This window comes from Pseudophryne corroboree, chromosome 5 (assembly GCF_028390025.1).
Source record: "Pseudophryne corroboree isolate aPseCor3 chromosome 5, aPseCor3.hap2, whole genome shotgun sequence".
Lineage (NCBI taxonomy): Eukaryota > Metazoa > Chordata > Amphibia > Anura > Myobatrachidae > Pseudophryne > Pseudophryne corroboree.
Genome location: NC_086448.1, coordinates 157,080,908 through 157,102,457, shown reverse-complemented (window position 1 = coordinate 157,102,457; position 21,550 = coordinate 157,080,908). Strand labels below are relative to the sequence as shown.

At 43.8% G+C, this 21,550-nt stretch overlaps 1 protein-coding gene across 1 annotated transcript in view; it reads right to left on the bottom strand.

The window, feature by feature from the left end:
• LOC134927416 (sodium channel protein type 5 subunit alpha-like) overlaps positions 1–21,550 on the bottom strand; it is a 782,837-nt gene that overhangs the window by 135,891 nt on the left and 625,396 nt on the right. Inside the window, exons 20-21 of the mRNA XM_063921835.1 lie at positions 18,295–18,449; positions 8,476–8,649 (exon numbers count right to left, since the gene is read on the bottom strand). Coding sequence (XP_063777905.1) covers positions 8,476–8,649; positions 18,295–18,449 — 329 coding nt within the window. The remainder of the gene's footprint in view (positions 1–8,475; positions 8,650–18,294; positions 18,450–21,550) is intronic.

The following is a 21,550-nucleotide window of genomic DNA, read 5'->3' as shown; positions in this document are numbered from 1 at the left end:
ATCAGCAGTCGCTCCAGACTGCCCTGCATCACCGCCAGCGGGTGGGCTCGGAATTCTGAGCCTTTTCCTCGCACCCCCAGTTGCGGGAGAATGTGAAGGAGGAGATGTTGACAGGTCGCGTTCCGCTTGACTTGACAATTTTGTCACCAGCAGGTCTTTCAACCCCAGCAGACCTGTGTCTGCCGGAAAGAGAGATCCAAGGTAGGCTTTAAATCTAGGATCGAGCACGGTGGCCAAAATGTAGTGCTCTGATTTCAACAGATTGACCACCCGTGAATCCTTGTTAAGCGAATTAAGGGCTGCATCCACAAGTCCCACATGCCTAGCGGAATCGCTCCCTTTTAGCTCCTTCTTCAATGCCTCCAGCTTCTTCTGCAAAAGCCTGATGAGGGGAATGACCTGACTCAGGCTGGCAGTGTCTGAACTGACTTCACGTGTGGCAAGTTCAAAGGGCATCAGAACCTTGCACAACGTTGAAATCATTCTCCACTGCGCTTGAGACAGGTGCATTCCATCTCCTATATCGTGCTCAATTGTATAGGCTTGAATGGCCTTTTGCTGCTCCTCCAACCTCTGAAGCATATAGAGGGTTGAATTCCACCTCGTTACCACTTCTTGCTTCAGATGATGGCAGGGCAGGTTCAGTAGTTTTTGGTGGTGCTCCAGTCTTCTGTACGTGGTGCCTGTACGCCGAAAGTGTCCCGCAATTTTTCTGGCCACCGACAGCATCTCTTGCACGCCCCTGTCGTTTTTTAAAAAATTCTGCACCACCAAATTCAAGGTATGTGCAAAACATGGGACGTGCTGGAATTTGCCCATATTTAATGCACACACAATATTGCTGGCGTTGTCCGATGCCACAAATCCACAGGAGAGTCCAATTGGGGTAAGCCATTCCGCGATGATCTTCCTCAGTTGCCGTAAGAGGTTTTCAGCTGTGTGCGTATTCTGGAAAGCGGTGATACAAAGCGTAGCCTGCCTAGGAAAGAGTTGGCGTTTGCGAGATGCTGCTACTGGTGCCGCCGCAGCTGTTCTTGCGGCGGGAGTCCATACATCTACCCAGTGGGCTGTCACAGTCATATAGTCCTGACCCTGCCCTGCTCCACTTGTCCACATGTCCGTGGTTAAGTGGACATTGGGTACAACTGCATTTTTTAGGACACTGGTGAGTCTTTTTCTGACGTTCGTGTACATTCTCGGTATCGCCTGCCTACAGAAGTGGAACCTAGATGGTATTTGGTAACGGGGGCACACTGCCTCAATAAATTGTCTAGTTCCCTGTGAACTAACGGCGGATACCGGACGCACGTCTAACACCAACATAGTTGTCAAGGACTCAGTTATCCGCTTTGCAGTAGGATGACTGCTGTGATATTTCATCTTCCTCGCAAAGGACTGTTGAACAGTCAATTGCTTACTGGAAGTAGTACAAGTGGGCTTACGACTTCCCCTCTGGGATGACCATCGACTCCCAGCGGCAACAACAGCAGCGCCAGCAGCAGTAGGCGTTACACGCAAGGATGCATCGGAGGAATCCCAGGCAGGAGAGGACTCGTCAGACTTGCCAGTGACATGGCCTGCAGGACTATTGGCATTCCTGGGGAAGGAGGAAATTGACACTGAGGGAGTTGGTGGGGTGGTTTGCGTGAGCTTGGTTACAAGAGGAAGGGATTTACTGGTCAGTGGACTGCTTCCGCTGTCACCCAAAGTTTTTGAACTTGTCACTGACTTATTATGAATGCGCTGCAGGTGACGTATAAGGGAGGATGTTCCGAGGTGGTTAACGTCCTTACCCCTACTTATTACAGCTTGACAAAGGGAACACACGGCTTGACACCTGTTGTCCGCATTTCTGGTGAAATACCTCCACACCGAAGAGCTGATTTTTTTGGTATTTTCACCTGGCATGTCAACGGCCATATTCCTCCCACGGACAACAGGTGTCTCCACGGGTGCCTGACTTAAACAAACCACCTCACCATCAGAATCCTCCTGGTCAATTTCCTCCCCAGCGCCAGCAACACCCATATCCTCCTCATCCTGGTGTACTTCAACACTGACATCTTCAATCTGACTATCAGGAACTGGACTGCGGGTGCTCCTTCCAGCACTTGCAGGGGGCGTGCAAATGGTGGAAGGCGCATGCTCTTCACGTCCAGTGTTGGGAAGGTCAGGCATCGCAACCGACACAATTGGACTCTCCTTGTGGATTTGGGATTTCAAAGAACGCACAGTTCTTTGCGGTGCTTTTGCCAGCTTGAGTCTTTTCAGTTTTCTAGCGAGAGGCTGAGTGCTTCCATCCTCATGTGAAGCTGAACCACTAGCCATGAACATAGGCCAGGGCCTCAGCCGTTCCTTGCCACTCCATGTGGTAAATGGCATATTGGCAAGTTTACGCTTCTCCTCCGACAATTTTATTTTAGGTTTTGGAGTCCTTTTTTTACTGATATTTGGTGTTTTGGTTTTGACATGCTCTGTACTATGCCATTGGGCATCGGCCTTGGCAGACGACGTTGCTGGCATTTCATCGTCTCGGCCATGACTAGTGGCAGCAGCTTCAGCACGAGGTGGAAGTGGATCTTGATCTTTCCCTAATTTTGGAACCTCAACATTTTTGTTCTCCATATTTTAATAGGCACAACTAAAAGGCACCTCAGGTAAACAATGGAGATGGATGGATTGGATACTAGTATACAATTATGGACGGGCTGCCGAGTGCCGACACAGAGGTAGCCACAGCTGTGAACTACCGCACTGTACTGTGTCTGCTGCTAATATATAGACTGGTTGATAAAGAGATAGTATACTCGTAACTAGTATGTATGTATAAAGAAAGAAAAAAAAACCACGGTTAGGTGGTATATACAATTATGGACGGGCTGCCGAGTGCCGACACAGAGGTAGCCACAGCCGTGAACTACCGCACTGTACTGTGTCTGCTGCTAATATATAGACTGGTTGATAAAGAGATAGTATACTCGTAACTAGTATGTATGTATAAAGAAAGAAAAAAAAACCACGGTTAGGTGGTATATACAATTATGGACGGGCTGCCGAGTGCCGACACAGAGGTAGCCACAGCCGTGAACTACCGCACTGTACTGTGTCTGCTGCTAATATATAGACTGGTTGATAAAGAGATAGTATACTCGTAACTAGTATGTATGTATAAAGAAAGAAAAAAAAACCACGGTTAGGTCACTGGTATATACAATTATGGACGGGCTGCCGAGTGCCGACACAGAGGTAGCCACAGCCGTGAACTACCGCACTGTACTGTGTCTGCTGCTAATATATAGACTGGTTGATAAAGAGATAGTATACTCGTAACTAGTATGTATGTATAAAGAAAGAAAAAAAAACCACGGTTAGGTGGTATATACAATTATGGACGGGCTGCCGAGTGCCGACACAGAGGTAGCCACAGCCGTGAACTACCGCACTGTACTGTGTCTGCTGCTAATATATAGACTGGTTGATAAAGAGATAGTATACTCGTAACTAGTATGTATGTATAAAGAAAGAAAAAAAAACCACGGTTAGGTGGTATATACAATTATGGACGGGCTGCCGAGTGCCGACACAGAGGTAGCCACAGCCGTGAACTACCGCACTGTACTGTGTCTGCTGCTAATATATAGACTGGTTGATAAAGAGATAGTATACTCGTAACTAGTATGTATGTATAAAGAAAGAAAAAAAAACCACGGTTAGGTGGTATATACAATTATGGACGGGCTGCCGAGTGCCGACACAGAGGTAGCCACAGCCGTGAACTACCGCACTGTACTGTGTCTGCTGCTAATATATAGACTGGTTGATAAAGAGATAGTATACTCGTAACTAGTATGTATGTATAAAGAAAGAAAAAAAAACCACGGTTAGGTGGTATATACAATTATGGACGGGCTGCCGAGTGCCGACACAGAGGTAGCCACAGCCGTGAACTACCGCACTGTACTGTGTCTGCTGCTAATATATAGACTGGTTGATAAAGAGATAGTATACTCGTAACTAGTATGTATGTATAAAGAAAGAAAAAAAAACCACGGTTGGGTGGTATATACAATTATGGACGGGCTGCCGAGTGCCGACACAGAGGTAGCCACAGCCGTGAACTACCGCACTGTACTGTGTCTGCTGCTAATATATAGACTGGTTGATAAAGAGATAGTATACTCGTAACTAGTATGTATGTATAAAGAAAGAAAAAAAAACCACGGTTAGGTGGTATATACAATTATGGACGGGCTGCCGAGTGCCGACACAGAGGTAGCCACAGCCGTGAACTACCGCACTGTACTGTGTCTGCTGTTAATATATAGACTGGTTGATAAAGAGATAGTATACTCGTAACTAGTATGTATGTATAAAGAAAGAAAAAAAAACCACGGTTAGGTGGTATATACAATTATGGACGGGCTGCCGAGTGCCGACACAGAGGTAGCCACAGCCGTGAACTACCGCACTGTACTGTGTCTGCTGCTAATATATAGACTGGTTGATAAAGAGATAGTATACTCGTAACTAGTATGTATGTATAAAGAAAGAAAAAAAAACCACGGTTAGGTGGTATATACAATTATGGACGGGCTGCCGAGTGCCGACACAGAGGTAGCCACAGCTGTGAACTACCGCACTGTACTGTGTCTGCTGCTAATATATAGACTGGTTGATAAAGAGATAGTATACTCGTAACTAGTATGTATGTATAAAGAAAGAAAGAAAAACCACGGTTAGGTGGTATATACAATTATGGACGGGCTGCCGAGTGCCGACACAGAGGTAGCCACAGCCGTGAACTACCGCACTGTACTGTGTCTGCTGCTAATATAGACTGGTTGATAAAGAGATAGTATACTACTAATATTATATACTGGTGGTCAGGTCACTGGTCACTAGTCACACTGGCAGTGGCACTCCTGCAGCAAAAGTGTGCACTGTTTAATTTTAATATAATATTATGTACTCCTGGCTCCTGCTATAACCTATAACTGGCACTGCAGTAGTGCTCCCCAGTCTCCCCCACAATTATAAGCTGTGTGAGCTGAGCAGTCAGACAGATATATAATATATATAGATGATGCAGCACACTGGCCTGAGCCTGAGCAGTGCACACAGATATGGTATGTGACTGACTGAGTCACTGTGTGTATCGCTTTTTTCAGGCAGAGAACGGATATATTAAATAAACTGCACTGTGTGTCTGGTGGTCACTCACTATATAATATATTATGTACTCCTGGCTCCTGCTATAACCTATAACTGGCACTGCAGTAGTGCTCCCCAGTCTCCCCCACAATTATAAGCTGTGTGAGCTGAGCAGTCAGACAGATATATATAATATTATATATAGATAATAGATGATGCAGCACACTGGCCTGAGCCTGAGCAGTGCACACAGATATGGTATGTGACTGAGTCACTGTGTGCTGTGTATCGCTTTTTTCAGGCAGAGAACGGATTATAAATAAAAGTGGTGGTCAGTCACTGGTCACTATCAGCAAAACTCTGCACTGTACACTACTGAGTACTCCTAATGCTCCCCAAAATTAGTAAATCAAGTGTCTAAACGGAGAGGACGCCAGCCACGTCCTCTCCCTATCAATCTCAATGCACGTGTGAAAATGGCGGCGACGCGCGGCTCCTTATATAGAATCCGAGTCTCGCGATAGAATCCGAGCCTCGCGAGAATCAGACAGCGTCATGATGACGTTCGGGCGCGCTCGGGTTAACCGAGCAAGGCGGGAAGATCCGAGTCGCTCGGACCCGTGAAAAAAAACATGAAGTTCTGGCGGGTTCGGATTCAGAGAAACCGAACCCGCTCATCTCTAGCAAAAATGTCATGATTTGCATCCTTTAGCCCCCCCTCTTACCTGCGACTTGCAATGCCCGGTTCTATCTCCCCATCCTGCAGTGCCCACTTCATGTGAGAGATCCTCCCACTCCTTCGATGGTGCGGGGAACTATCCCAAAAATCGTAAGTCTCCTGCACCTTCCGGGAGGGTAGGCAAGTATGAGATAGGGACATATGCAGAAAGCTGCTACAGTATGTATTTAACATTAACCCAACTTGGCAGCGTTAGGTTGCTATCAACACAGAAAAGGACACTGCCAAGGAGGGAGCTACTGCTGGACCCGACCAGACAGGTAAGTAATGGTGAAAAGCAATGATATAGTTGTAAATATCACTGTGAGATTTAGTGATACTACATGAATAATACATGATCTGTTAATAGATCATAAGAAAATCTTTAATAGATCTTGAAAAAAATCTTTAAGCAATATTGCTATTGTTCCATTATTTAATATTTAAAACTACAGAGAATGCTACAGAAGTGTTCTATTACCTTAAAAACATACCTGCTACCTGCAGAAGATGTAATTAGTGATGCCTACGGTTCTTAGTGAATTGATAGCCTGGATTTTTATGAATATTGGTACTGCATATAGTTTACACATACAACCACATATGGTTGCACATATTTATAACCCATTTTTACACTCCATCTCTTAATACTTTATGGCTCAAGGGCATTGTAATCCAATTACAGCCCACATGCACACAATGTGCCACAATGCTTCTACACTTTGGACTAGAAATGAACCAGTATATTTCAAGCTCAAATGATTGGCATGGGCCTGCATTACAGGTATTGAGTGCTTGGTGGTTCTCTACTGGGAAAAATCCCCCAGTGATCTTCATGAGTGTTATATACTGTATTACAAATATCTGTAGTCTGACTCCTACAGCCAATGTAAGGTAATATGACAGTTCTGGGCTGCTTATGGGAAGCCCAGTGCCATGTGGACATAAGCTGAAAAGGAACCATACATGTTTTACAGAGGAAAGATACAATGTAATCATACAGTATATAATTAATTATGATGACAAGAATCTGTTATATCTGGCCTCATTAAACATTTCCACTTGCTGTAAAAAATAAATAAATAAAAAATAAAAAGAAGCTCCCATGCTCTACCTTGAGATAGTTGCGCTGGGAAGAAATACAACTTTTGTTACAGGATGGATGCCACATATCATATCATATTCGGATTATAGTACAGGTTGAGTATCCCATATCCAAATATTCCGAAATACGGAATATTCCGAAATACGGACTTTTTTGAGTGAGAGTGAGATAGTGAAACCTTTGTTTTTGATGGCTCAATGTACACAAACTTTGTTTAATACACAAAGTTATTAAAAATATTGTATTAAATGACCTTCAGGCTGTGTGTATAAAGTGTATATGAAACATAAATGAATTGTGTGAATGTAGACACACTTTGTTTAATGCACAAAGTTATAAAAAATATTGGCTAAAATGACCTTTAGGCTGTGTATATAAGGTGTATATGTAACATAAATGCATTCTGTGCTTAGATTTAGGTCCCATCACCATGATATCTCATTATGGTATGCAATTATTCCAAAATACGGAAAAATCCGATATCCAAAATACCTCAGGTCCCAAGCATTTTGGATAAGGGATACTCAACCTGTACCAAACCAAGAAGATAAATCTTTAATTTCCCATCTATAATGCTCCCAAATAACTGCTTTATCTTTTAGAAGGTAAAAGATACAACTCAATACAATAAAGAGAAAGTAAATGAGATTATCAGAAGAGGACGACTGATTGCTGCCTAAGGACTTCATTTAGAGGTTTATACAAAAGGGATCAGTGCTGCGTCTTCACTCACAGCGAACCTGAAAGGTTATGCTAATGCTTCTGGTGTCGTCTTATATATAGAGGTGCACCCTGTGGTTTCTCAGATCCGCCACTTGCATCTGAAGGTGCAGCATCGGTCATACATTGAATGTACCATCGGACCTCTCTGACTAACCTTACGGTCACTCAGAATACCCAACGGAACTGAGATGTTGGAGCCAGAAGCACTGAAGGCCAAGACACAGTCACTCGCTGTGACATGCTCCCAAATCAGTTGTGACGCACTTGCGTTTTAGTTGCCACACCCTGCTATCTCCCCAACGCTTGAGCCCCTACTACTGCATTCCTTGGTGGGCCCTTCATATGCCAATCCGACACTGCTGATTATTCATGAGCAGCTCTCATCCTGCTGGACTCTGCCTGACAATGGTATTCATGGTCCATCTTTAAAACCTCATTTGGACAAATTCTGCAAAATCCCCAACAAAGATTTACAGTACACAAATAAATATAGATCCATCAATGTAAAAATGGGCACACCTACAGGTACATTTTATTTACAAAATGTACCAATGGAAGATATTTCATTGGTTTCTACAGAACATTTATTTCAATACCCTGAAATAGTCTTCAATAAAAATGCCCAATTTATGCAATCATAAGTTCCCTTTTATGCCTTTATAATGCATTTTATTGATTATAATGGCATACTCATATCTAAGATTACATTTCATGAAACTGCATAATAGATTGAAAACAAGTGAATAAATTGGTAATAAAACAAATGCACAATACTTACACCAACTATGAAGAAATCCAGCCAACACCAAGCATTAGTGAAGTACTTCTTAAAGCCATACGCCACCCATTTCAGGAGCATTTCAAGGACAAAGATATAAGTGAAAACCTTGTCTGCATATTCCAAGATAACTTTGATGACTGTTTTCTTGTCGATATAAATATCTTCAAATGCCTGGGAAACGAAGAGGTTTGAGGCTAGTGTTTAAGACATAAGTGTACAGAGACAAAGTTTACATGAATTGTCCTCCTATTACGTCACCATGGCAACCAGGAACAGTTTCGCTAACTTTATACATACTGTGCTCGCTATTGACCTCTCTGGCTGAATTATAGCTAACTGTGAGAACTTTGAAAAAATGACTACTTGCATAGATAATTATCGTTATATCTGTTACTCCAACACAATCCTTTATAGCTACGAGATTCCAATTTACAAAAATATACAATTAACAAAATATAGACTCATGAGTAGAACATGCCACAGATGTTATCAATAGCTTTTCTTTGTAATCTACTAAATCTATAATTCTGTTATTCCATACAATGACAATTATGGGTCTCATTTAGAGTAAAAAACAAATTTGTGGAGAAAATGTGCAACTCAAAATACTGTGTAATAAAATGGCTGCACAAAGATGTGCTTTAAGCATACCTGATACACCAGTCAGCTTGCTGACAATGAGTCTTAGGGTGTGTACACATGGTGAGATATTTCTTTCGATTTTGACTATATAGTCAAAATCGCAAGAAAAGTTAGTGCAGATCGCAAGGTGAAAGTGACCTTGCGATCCCAATTCGATCCCGATGCGCGGTCCCGCCAGGTCAGCATCGCAAGAAAAGATAGACTGTGCAGGCAAGTCAATCCTTGCTAGATCGGTGTACTATCTAGTTCATCTCACATGTCAATGACATCTCACATAAGCCAAAATCTCACATAAGCCAAAATCGTAAGCACACATAGGGGTATATCTCAAGAAAAGTTAGTCAAAATCGGTGGTGCTGGGCTCCTGAGAGTTCAGGGGAAATCGCAAGTGAAAATCGGGCAGAGCAAGAATCTCACCGTGTATACACACCTTTATTCAGGTTTGTCAGCAAACCAAAAAAAGCACACTAATGGGCAAAACCATGCTGCACTGCAGGTGGGGGAGGTGTAACATGTGCAGAGAGAGTTAGATTTTGGGGGGGGGGTTCAAACTGAAGTCTAAATTACAGTGTAAAAATAAAGCAGCCAGTATTTACCCTGCACAGAAACAATATAGCCCACCCAAATCTAACTCTCTCTGCACGTTACATCTGCCCCACCTGCAGTGCACATGGTTTTGCTCATTAGTGTGTTTTTTGGTTTGCTAACAAACCTGGATAACCCCCCAATGAACGGTATATAAAGTGTATTTAAAACAAAACAAAACACACAATGTTTCTCACCAAGGGGTATATGCAATTGCGGTCAAATTCCGGCTGGAATTCGACCATTTTTTAATTCGACACAATTCGACAGTCAGACACCCTCCCGCCAGGACCCGAATTCGACATATTCAATAAAAAACGGATTCGACAGTCCTGCTGTCGAAAAACGGACCAATTGACAATAGTGTGCATCCTGGATTTGACTTTATGGACGGCACAAAAGTGTTTAAAAAACCCTGAAAAAAAATGCGTTGGCCCCCCCCTCCTAAGCATAACCAGCCTCGGGCTCTTTGGGCCGGTCCTGGTTGTAAAAATATGGGGGGAAAAATGACAGGGGATCCCCCGTATTTTAACAACCAGCACCGGGCTCTGCGTCCGGTCCTGGTGCAAAAAATACGGGGGACAAAAGACGTAGGGGTCCCCCCGTATTTTTCACACCAGCACCGGGCTCCACTAGCTAGAGAGATAATGCCACAGCCGGGGGACATTTTTATACCGGTCCCTGCGGCCGTGGCATTAAATCCCTAACTAGTCACCCCTGGCCGGGGTACCCTGGAGGAGTGTGGACCCCTTAAAATAAGGGGTCCCCCCTCCAGCCACCCAAGGGCCAGGGGTGAAGCCCGAGGCTGTCCCCCCCATCCAAGGGCGGCGGATGGGAGGCTGATAGCCAAGTGTCAAAAAAAAGAATATTGTTTTTTGTAGCAGAACTACAAGTCCCAGCAAGCCTCCCAGCAAACTGGTACTTGGAGAACCACAAGTACCAGCATGCAGGGGGGAAACGGGCCCGCTGGTACCTGTAGCTCTACTGCAAAAAAAAACCAAATAAAAACAGTACACACACACCGTGATAGGCGCTCCCTGATTGGCTGAAGGGACCCTCTTTGACAGCAGTCACCGGGGTCCTGCCAGTCGGGTAAAGGGGTCCCATGTGTAAACATGGGACCCCTTTCAGTGCGTGGATCGGGTTTTGCGTTTTATTATTTTGCCAAGTACGTGGATTACAAACTCTGAAGAGGACAGATCTACACAGGATTTTTGTGAGTATAATTTTATTTACAGGTAACCCGTGCATTCTACTGGTGAAGAGGACCGACTGCTTCGTGTCAACATAGGTAAGTATGTGTGTGTCAGTGTGCATGTATGTAATAAAGTTATACTGTCACAGTGTGTGTGTACTGTTTTTATTTGCGTATTTTTTTTATAGTAGAACTACAGGTACCAGCGGGCCCGTTTCCCCCGCATGCTGGTACTTGTGGTTCTCCAAGTACCAGCTTGCGGGGAAGCTTGCTGGGACTTGTAGTTCTGCTACAAAAAACAATATTTTTTTTTGGACACTTGGCTATCAGCCTCCCATCCGCCGCCCTTGGATGGGGGGGACAGCCTCGGGCTTCACCCCTGGCCCTTGGGTGGCTGGAGGGGGGGACCCCTTGATATAAAGGGTCCCCACTCCTCCAGGGTACCCCAGCCAGGGGTGACTAGTTGGGGATTTAATGCCACAGCCGCAAGGACCGGTATAAAAGTGTCCCCCGGCTGTGGCATTATCTCTATAGCTAGTGGAGCCCGGTGCTGGTGTGAAAAATACAGGGGACCTCTATGTCTTTTGTCCCGGTATTTTTTGCACCAGGACCAGACGCAGAGCCCGGTGCTGGTTGTTAAAATACGGGGGATCCCTTGTAATTTCCCCCCCCCCCCGTATTTTTACAACCAGGACCGGTTCAAAGAGCCGAGGCTGGTTATGCTTAGGAGGGGGGACCCCACGCATTTTTTTCAGGATTTTTAACCCATTCCCACCCCTTCCCACTGAAACACATTCTCTGATCTCTCCATATTATTTTAGTCAGTTAAAAAAAAATATTCTTTTAAAAAATATATTAAATAATACTTGTGGCTCCTAAATAGACAAACCAAGTAGGTAATCCCTTCTAATATAAATAGATATGCTATTAGCAATAAAAAAAAACACAAAAAAACATGTTTTTAAATTTTTTTATTAGATCACGCCAGCAAAATGAGGCGGACTGAAATTGACGAAATGACTGTCGAAAAGCACTGTTGTCAAATCGACATTCTTCAATTGAATATACTTTTGTCGAAAAGCCGCATTTTTACCATTACAGGGGGTTTTTGTCCCGGGAAAGGACCACGGGAACAAAGAAGAAAACCTCTTTGTGGGGGCACTCTTTAAAGATTATTATTTAAAACATGTTTAATCAAATTCTTTAAAAATGTGTGTACGTATTAATTCCTTTTGCTACACCTCTAACACTTATGATTTTCCCTATCACTTTGTATATATTATTTTAATCACACCACTTACATAGCACTTCGGTGCTTCTTATTAACCCCTATTAATTTTCACCTGTGTGCTGACCTGGGGTGGCCGACCTGTGCCGACATCGTGGGGTCCTGCACCCCGGACCCATACCTAGTATTAGGGACCCCCAGTGACGGAGAAGCCTCGTCGATCGGCATGGGGGCTTAACCCTATATCTGCAGATATACGCAACTAAGATCTCCGTATTATCTGATTATTATGTAGTAATATTTCTCACTCAGTGTGCATTAGGGAACACAGTTTTTTCCTACACAGAATTACCCCTCCCTTTTAGCACCTGAGTGACATTACAATCTGATTGAGCAGCTTTCCATTTTGTGTATTGTATTTAGAGAGGCATAGATGGGTCAGCATTAGGAGGGATTGCTGACTCCATAGTGCCATAGGGGAAGTCAGGGGTATCCCCAGGTAAGCTGGCTCTCAGATGCTGTAGGAGCCATTACCATGTGGCCTTACACTGGGAATTTAACCAAGACATATTTGTAATTATTTATGGGGTGGGCGTGGGGTGCAGTGGCCCCTGTGTCGGTATGGCTGGGCTGCTTCAGGTCGGCACACCCTAACACTTTATTAACACTTATGATTTTCCCTATCACTTTGTATATATTATTTTAATCACACCACTTACATAGCACTTCGGTGCTTCTTATTAACCCCTATTAATTTTCACCTGTGTGCTGACCTGGGGTGGCCGACCTGTGCCGACATCGTGGGGTCCTGCACCCCGGACCCATACCTAGTATTAGGGACCCCCAGTGACGGAGAAGCCTTGTCGATCGGCCTGGGGGCTTAACCCTATATCTGCAGATATACGCAACTAAGATCTCCGTATTATCTGATTATTATGTAGTAATATTTCTCACTCGGTGTGCATTAGGGAACACAGTTTTTTCCTACACAGTATTACCCCTCCCTTTTAGCACCTGAGTGACATTACAATCTGATTGAGCAGCTTTCCATTTTGTGTATTGTATTTAGAGAGGCATAGATGGGTCAGCATTAGGAGGGATTGCTGACTCCATAGTGCCATAGGGGAAGCCAGGGGTATCCCCAGGTAAGCTGGCTCTCAGATGCTGTAGGAGCCATTACCATGTGGCCTTACACTGGGAATTTAACCCAGACATATTTGTAATTATTTATGGGGTGGGTGTGGGGTGCGGTGGCCCCTGTGTTGGTATGGCTGGGCTGCTTCAGGTTGGCACACTCTAACACTTTATTAACACTTATGATTTTCCCTATCCCTTTGTATATATTATTTTAATCACACCACTTACATAGCACTTCGGTGCTTCTTATTAACCCCTATTAATTTTCACCTGTGTGCTGACCTGGGGTGGCCGACCTGTGCCGACATCGTGGCGTCCTGCACCCCGGATCCATACCTAGTATTAGGGACCCCCAGTGACGGAGAAGCCTTGTCGATCGGCCTGGGGGCTTAACCCTATATCTGCAGATATACGCAACTAAGATCTCCGTATTATCTGATTATTATGTAGTAATATTTCTCACTCGGTGTGCATTAGGGAACACAGTTTTTTCCTACACCTCTATACAGGTTAACAAATAGAAGACATGTAACAAAACAATATAAGAATTGCACTTCCTATACGACTGATTATTAAATTACCTTCTATTATTGAAGAAGATTGTGATCATTGCACATTTAGGAATAATCTGCTTCTGTTTCTGCTTTCTATTATGCATCAGTATCCCAGCATTTGTCGTAATTCAGAAGCAGTTAGTGTCCCACACTATGTTTTTATGTGGGTATGCAATTACTCTTAATACAGTCAAAAGATCAAGGAAGCGAGTATACTAAGCCTGGTGAATAAATATACGGAATGGGTATCAAGCAAATTGCGTGGTGTTTAAGAAATGCATCAATGAATAATGGTCATTATCACCACGTCGGGCATTTCAACTTACGTAGAGAAACAGCTTCTGCACTAATTGAGGACACTTTGTATGAGCCTGAAATAGGTATAGAGGGTCAGACCAGAGCCGAGTGTCCGCCAGCTTCTACTGCCTTCCCACGTGTGGAGTTCCACAGTGAATGGGAGGTGAGAGAGTCAGGCGGCCGGCACTGGTATGAAGAAAGAAGAGGGTGTTTACTGCTGTTGATAGCTGCGGGTCACAGAGTCTCTGGTGGCCAAGTGGTCATTGCAGAGAGACGCGTCCTGCCGCTCTTCAATGAGAGAGCACCAGAGTACCTGTCTGTAGGATTCGTAAGTGTGCAGCAGCCGCTGCAGTTAGGGCGCGTGTCTCTCCTGAAGCCCGAGATCGGAGCCGTGTTCTCTGCACGGGGATTCCGAATGACATCACCGTGACGTCCTAGAGATTGGACGTACGTTTCACCCAGGGCAGGGCTTGTTCACCAAGCATTTTTACCATTGCAGACATGTCGCATTTGACAAATGTCGAATTGCAAAAAGTTGAATCTGAAACGGCCGTTTTTTTTTTGTCGAAAAGTACTGTATTGCATTGTCGAATCATTTTTTTTTTGTCGAAAATGCCCCGTTTTTCGACATTTGCGGCAATTCGACCACAATTGCATATGGCCCCAAACCTGTAATCAGCATCAGCACTTATAGCCAACCCAGATTCCCACTAATGTGGGGGAGTAAACAGCTTTGGCTGTACCCACAACAAGACACACAGCACTAGGCTACTGTATATCAGAAAAAGCTGATCACTTTGTCTGAAGGATAGCATGTGAGGAGCACAGTGGGAGCTGCCCCTGTCACAGATCAGACAACATGACCCCTACCACAAGGTAAAAGTATTACTCCCCCGAACTTTTAACTTTATTTATGATTGCAGTCACCTCGTCTTTCTCATCAATTAATTAGTTCAACACAGGTGATGGCAATTATACATTAAGAAGGAAGCTCTGGAGCAGAGCATTTTGTACCTGGTGGAAGCAGTTGTGTTGGTGTGTGTGCTGTCTTGGTGTCAAATACCGTAGCCCAGAGGTTCTCAAACACGGTCCTCAAAGCACCCCAACAGTCCAGGTTTTAATATATCCTTGCTTGCAGGTGACTTAATTAGAATCTTATTCAATTTGATTTAACTGTCTGTGCTAATTCTTTACTTAAAAACTGGACAGCTGGGGTGCCTTGAGGACCGTTTTTGAGAACCTCTGCCATAGCCCCAGGATGGATAGCATAGGACTGACTGTTCCAGGGGAGATTGGGATACAAGAAAAGTGGGAAAACTCACCCAATGCTGAATAGCACTGGGGCTCATCCCAAACCCACTGGCTGGTGGGGGTTAGTGTGATGTGTTAAAGTTAGAAAACTAATAAATGTACATATATGAATTATGTTTAACTTGTTTGTTGCATACACATAAACTCTTTTATTAGATGTCCACATCCAGGCAATATTTATAAAAATAAATACATATGTATGCTGTTACTGTAGATGAGAATAGCTACAGGTAAAGGTTAATGTGTCTAGAATACTCCACTGATGCACCCTAAAGGTGGGAAACCACATGTTTTTCATCAGATTCCAGGAAGGTAAACACTGGCTGTTTCACTGTCAAGAAAGTGCTTACTTCTGAAGAGGGGCCTCCCACCCCACTCCACATGCTGCTCCCCCAGTTAGGTCTGCTCCCAGAATTTCCCAGGTAAGATTTCCATCCAATCTTCCCCTGCATATATAGTATTTCTATCCTTCACAAGTAAAAAAAAAAAATAACCTTCATTTGTTTTATTGTGAAGCCAATTGGCCGTTCCCTTTATTGCAGGTCTTAGCAAAACCGAAAACAACACTGTGACATCACATTCTACAAATTACTATAATCCCATTATAATCTGTCCCTTTAAACTATTGATAGATTAGCACCAGAAATCATACACCGTCCTAAGCGTGATTAATGTGACTTGTTACAGTAAACCATGGAAGATAATGACATAATTTTACTCAATGAGATTACGCTCATGCTATGCAGGAAGGATGTCTAATGTGGTCATTTCTGTGTCACCCTAGGGAAGTTAAACAATTATTAATGCAAAACCATTCAATTTCCACATCCAAACACAGGCATAAGAAAACAACGGAGGTCAGGAAAATGAGCACAAATAATTTTTTACACAGAATGAATCCTATTCTGTAACTGCACCCATTCCATTTATTGGATGCTTTTGTTTTTCATTAGTTTTGGGAAAAATAGGAACGGGTTTTAGGAAACAATCCATATGAATGGTGACTGCTGCAATAAACAAAAACTATATCCTGCCAAAAGCAAAACAAATCTGGCACTTTGCAATATTTACATTTAATTTCCAGGGATGCCTGGGCAAACACAGAAGCACAACGCCTCTCATGCCTCATGCCATTGTTCTATTGTCATTTTATTGCAAATACTCTAATTTTTACTGATCTTAGGGGGGGTGATTCAGACCTGATCGCTGCTGTGCATTTTCGCACAGCGGGTGATCAGCCATTAACTGCGCATGCGTATGCACCACAATGCACACGCGCTTCAGCAAACAACAACAGGCATCGCTGGTCAGCGACATGATGGTGCAAAAATTCTGATCGCACAGCCATTGGCATGCTGATTGACAGGAGGAAGCCATTTGTGGGTGGTAACTGACCGTTTTCTGGGAGTGTCAGGGAAAACACAGGCGAGCCCAAGCGTTTCCAGGGAGGGCGTGTGACGTCAGCTCCGGCCCAGATCAGCCCGTTCTCATCGCACTGTAAGTCCTGGGCTGCACACAGACTGTACACACTGGTAAAAACCATTCACTGGTGAGTGAGGTGCAAACGGATTTGCAGCTGTCTGCTGACTGAGGGATTTTTAGCAGCTCGGTGTACACATGCAATTGCACACATGCACGGCGAATATACACTTCTCTTGGGCGGCGACTAGCTGGTAACAGGACTACAATTTTAGCAGCCTAGCCATCAGGTCTGAATCACCCCCTTAGTGTATGTGAGACAAATGAATCTCTTGCTAGCCCTTCCACCAACTGGGCACATGATAATGAAGCGTGGTCTGCCATAGCATGATGTATTGGCCATATTAGAGAAGCATTCAAAAGCATACAGTCCAAGAGGGTATTGGAGGTGATCCCTGCACCGTGGCCTCCCTGGCTTCCAGCTGAAACTGGAGACTTGCCACCTCAGTGCTCCGGAGTGTTTGGATGTGCCTGATTCTCTGCCAACTCTCGGCAGGTACTCCTGGCTAATACAGCATCCTGTACCATACTGATCTCTACAACTAAGAGGGTAAATTTTATCTCCAGCAATAAGAACTGGAGATGTACCATGGAGGCCAAACACTGTATATTGTCACATCAAATTATATGTAAGCCCTGCCAAATGAAATGTCAGAACTCAGATTGTAATTATCAACTCTACAAAATTATCACAAATACATTTTCTCTCTTGGCCAAAGCTATAACTTCTGTTCCTGTGGCCCCTTCCTGTCCATGTTCACTCCATGTATAAACCTTTAACAGTGCTACTGCTAGAGAACTATTTCATTAATGCAAAGGTCAAGAAAAGAGCATGGGTAGCATCTTCTTACCATTCCTTACACTTAATGGATACAAGAGGCGTGTCCATTTCTGTAACTAAATAAACAATTTTTATTTTTTTTATGGGTCAGGTCAAAATTGACCACCCAGAAACGTTTACATGAAATCTTGGCAGTCAGTATATCGACGGTCAGAATGCAGACGGTGGCATCCCAACTGTTGAAATCCCAACGGATAACTAAGTATTTTATCCCCACCCCTACCCCTAAACCTAACCCACTCCTCCCACAGCCTAATCATAACCCTCCCCCACTCTGGCAGCCTAACCCTAACCTTCCCCCTAGTGCCTAACCCCGTCAGGATCCGTTGGGATTCCACTGTCTGTATCTTGACTGCCGGAATCCTGACTGCATCCCATCCACAGGACGTGGAGATTTTGAAGGTGTCATGTTAGGTTTCATCATTTTAACCATGTGGACATTATGACATTATGATGTCGGTTTTGATATTGTGATTGTCAACAGGATGACTACATCCTGGATGAACAGGTAAACATAAAACGGGCATAAATGAAACATTTCACTCACCAGTGCTCCACTACTGAGGAGAATCATGAAGATGATAAAACTCTCAAACCAGTTGTGTTCAACTATCTTGTAGCACGTCTTTCTCAGCTTCCACCACACTTTGCCCACTCCTTTTGTGACGTCTATTTTGAAACATGGGCAGTTACGCAAACAGCCTAAAAAATGTAAATGGTCATGAATGTAAAATTAACAAGGGCAGAGAAACATACTGCAATATAACATGAGTGCAACCACAAATATAGCTATACTTTATTATTTGCTAGGTTGCTTCTGGTGTTTAGTATCATCTCATTGTGTTCTGTTTTAGGTGAGATGTTATGACTTAGAATACAGAATGGACAAGGCATTAACTAAAAGTGACTTTATTCAGGCTACAAAACAGGTGAAAACATTTATTTTGTACTCATAATAATATGCTATTTATGGCTGTTTGGTAGCCATCTCCAAAAAGAATTAGCTGTATGTTACGTATCTGTAGCACATTATACTCTAAAAATTGTAAAAGAAAGGACGTCATCTTATCAATAAAATGTTACCAGAATGCCATTACAGTACATCAGTTTAATACATCAAGTACCAAATAAAAGTACTCTTATTCCAATCAGATGCACAATACTTTTTTCTTTACATACACAAACGATCTTTAGGATCTATACGGTATAAGCAGATATAATTTGTCCTAGAAGTGCACACATCAGATTGGCCCTGTGGGCGCAATTGTCCTAAACCACCCGCTATCCCTGCCGCTAGCTGCTGGGTCATTACAAACAGAGCCACGCCAGCTCCCGACACTAGTGATGAACCGCAGGGACTAGAGTGGCAGCTGGGCAGTATGCCAGAGCCTGGGCAGTGGCATATCCAGGGGGGTGCATGTCCATGTACGGATCTGCAGTGCAGCTCTGGCTGGGCACTGGGCTGCTGTGACTTGTGGCCAGCTGGCCATATACACAGTCAGCTGTCAGCCTGAACAAGGCAAGGCACACAGCCCTCCTCGGGGAGTCACAGGGGTTCCACCAATACTAGCTCAGTCCTGAGAAGGTAAGGTACCATGGAGGGATCATGTTGTATGTCTCTTGCCCCTGGTGGTGTCTCTGTGCTAGGGAATGCTGGAAAGTCAAAGTTCTATCTACTCCCTGTAGCCTGCAGCAATAAACAATGGCTGTCAGAAAGGGTGTGGATCATAGGAACGACAGTGTCTAGGTCGACAATGTTTTGGTCGACCACTATAGGTCGACAGTCACTAGGTCGACATGGTTTGAAGGTTGACAGGGCTTCTAGGTCAACATGTTCTAGGTCAGAAAACCCTACTACTATCAATTAAACTGACTGCAGTTTGAGTAGTAAGTGGAGGTTTGACTCAGTAACCTCCTTTGAACCAGCGGTTAGGTTCACACTTTCCGTCAGGACACAAGTTGCCAGTACTTATATTTAAAGTACATTTTAAAAATTATTTCCTTGACCTACACTAAATACACTAACTATATACTGAAGTCAGATTAATTTTAGGAGAAAATGTTTTGTAGGTGTGCACTTTATTCCATAAAACCTCATACATTACATCTTATCATTATTTCTTTTTTTAGGTTAAATAATTCTACTGCTGTTACACAGATTTTCAGAAAACCTCCAGTGAATTCCATTATGATAGCAATGGCCTATGATTACACATTAGAAATACTCCAACGTTGTGTTTAAGTGGCAGGCAGGGAGACATACTGTAGGACAGCTTTAGATAGCAATTCAGATTTTAGCACATTCCAGTATTTAACATTTTCACCATGAATGCAAATGGATTTAAGCCAACATCAAAACAGAACAAAGTGAACCTAAATGACACCAAAATAACCTGTTCAAACTCCAACTTTACTAATATTGTTATTAAAAAAAGAGAGTCAAACTGCAATATAGATTACTGTATATCAATACCCCTGTGAATATCATTTGAAAATTACTGTGATCCCTAATAATAATGATCTTAACTATTCGATCATAAGATGACTGTGTGTTATCAAGTATGTGTTTATCTTCAGTCCATGCTAACAGCCAAATGTTCGGATTCTGGGCCTAAAGGTCCATACACACTTAACGATAAAATGAGCGAAGTCGCTCATTTTCCCCCTCCTTGAGCGACGTCGCTCATTTTATCGTTAAGTGTGTATGCCGCCAGCGACGACCGATGCGCGGCCCCGCGGGTCGGCAACGATCGTCGCTGTCGGTAGGGCAAGCATGAAGGATGTGGACTGTCGTCCATGACCTTCATGCAGGGCTGGCGGGGGCGTGACGTCACTGAGCGATATGAGCGGTCATATCGCTCAGTGCGTACAGGTGGCCGCCGACCGGCCGGCCCGGGAGGGGGAAACGTTAGACGATGTCGCTCACAGAGCGACATCGTCTAATGTGTATGGGCCTTAATTCAGATCTGATCGCAGCAGCAAATTTGTTAGCTAATGGGCAAAACCATGGGGGTCATTCCGTGCTGATCACTCGCTAGCAGTTTTTAGCAGCCGCCCACTGGGGAGTGTATTTTCACTTTGCAGAAGTGCGAACGCTTGTGTAGCACAGCGCCTGCAAAATCTTTTTGTGCAAAACAAGACCAGTATTGTAATTACACTTCGTGTGTGTTGATTCTAAGCCACGCCTGCGTTTTTTCAGCCACGCCTGCGTTTTGCCAAACACTCCCTGAAAACGGTCAGTTGCCACCCAGAAACGCCCACTTCATGTCAATCTCCTTGCGATCAGCTGTGCGTTTGGAATCGTCGCTAGAACCAGTGCAAAACCACAAAGGACTTTGTACCAGTACGACATGCGTGCGCATTGCGGTGCATACGCATGCGCTGATTAGCCGTTTTTTTCACTGATCGTTACACAGCGAACAACAGCAGCTAGCAATCAACTCGGAATGACCCCCCATGTGCACTGCACGGGGGGCAGATATAACATGTGCAGAGAGAGTTAGATTTGGGTGTGGTGAGTTCAAACTGAAATCTAAATTGCAGTGTAAAAATAAAGCAGCCAGTATTTACCCTGCACAGAAACAAAATAACCCACCCAAATCTAACTCCCTCTGCAAATGGTTCTGTGGTCAGATGAATTCAAGCCTGCATTTCATCTGGTTTTAATCAGTCACAAAATCTGTGTAATTCATGAGTGTCCCAGTTTAAAGATATAGTATGGTAAGCCAAATCTTAATGGTTTGCAACAAACAAAATTAGGGCCACAAGGGTCTGCGCACTATAAAGACAGTTAGGTAAATGCT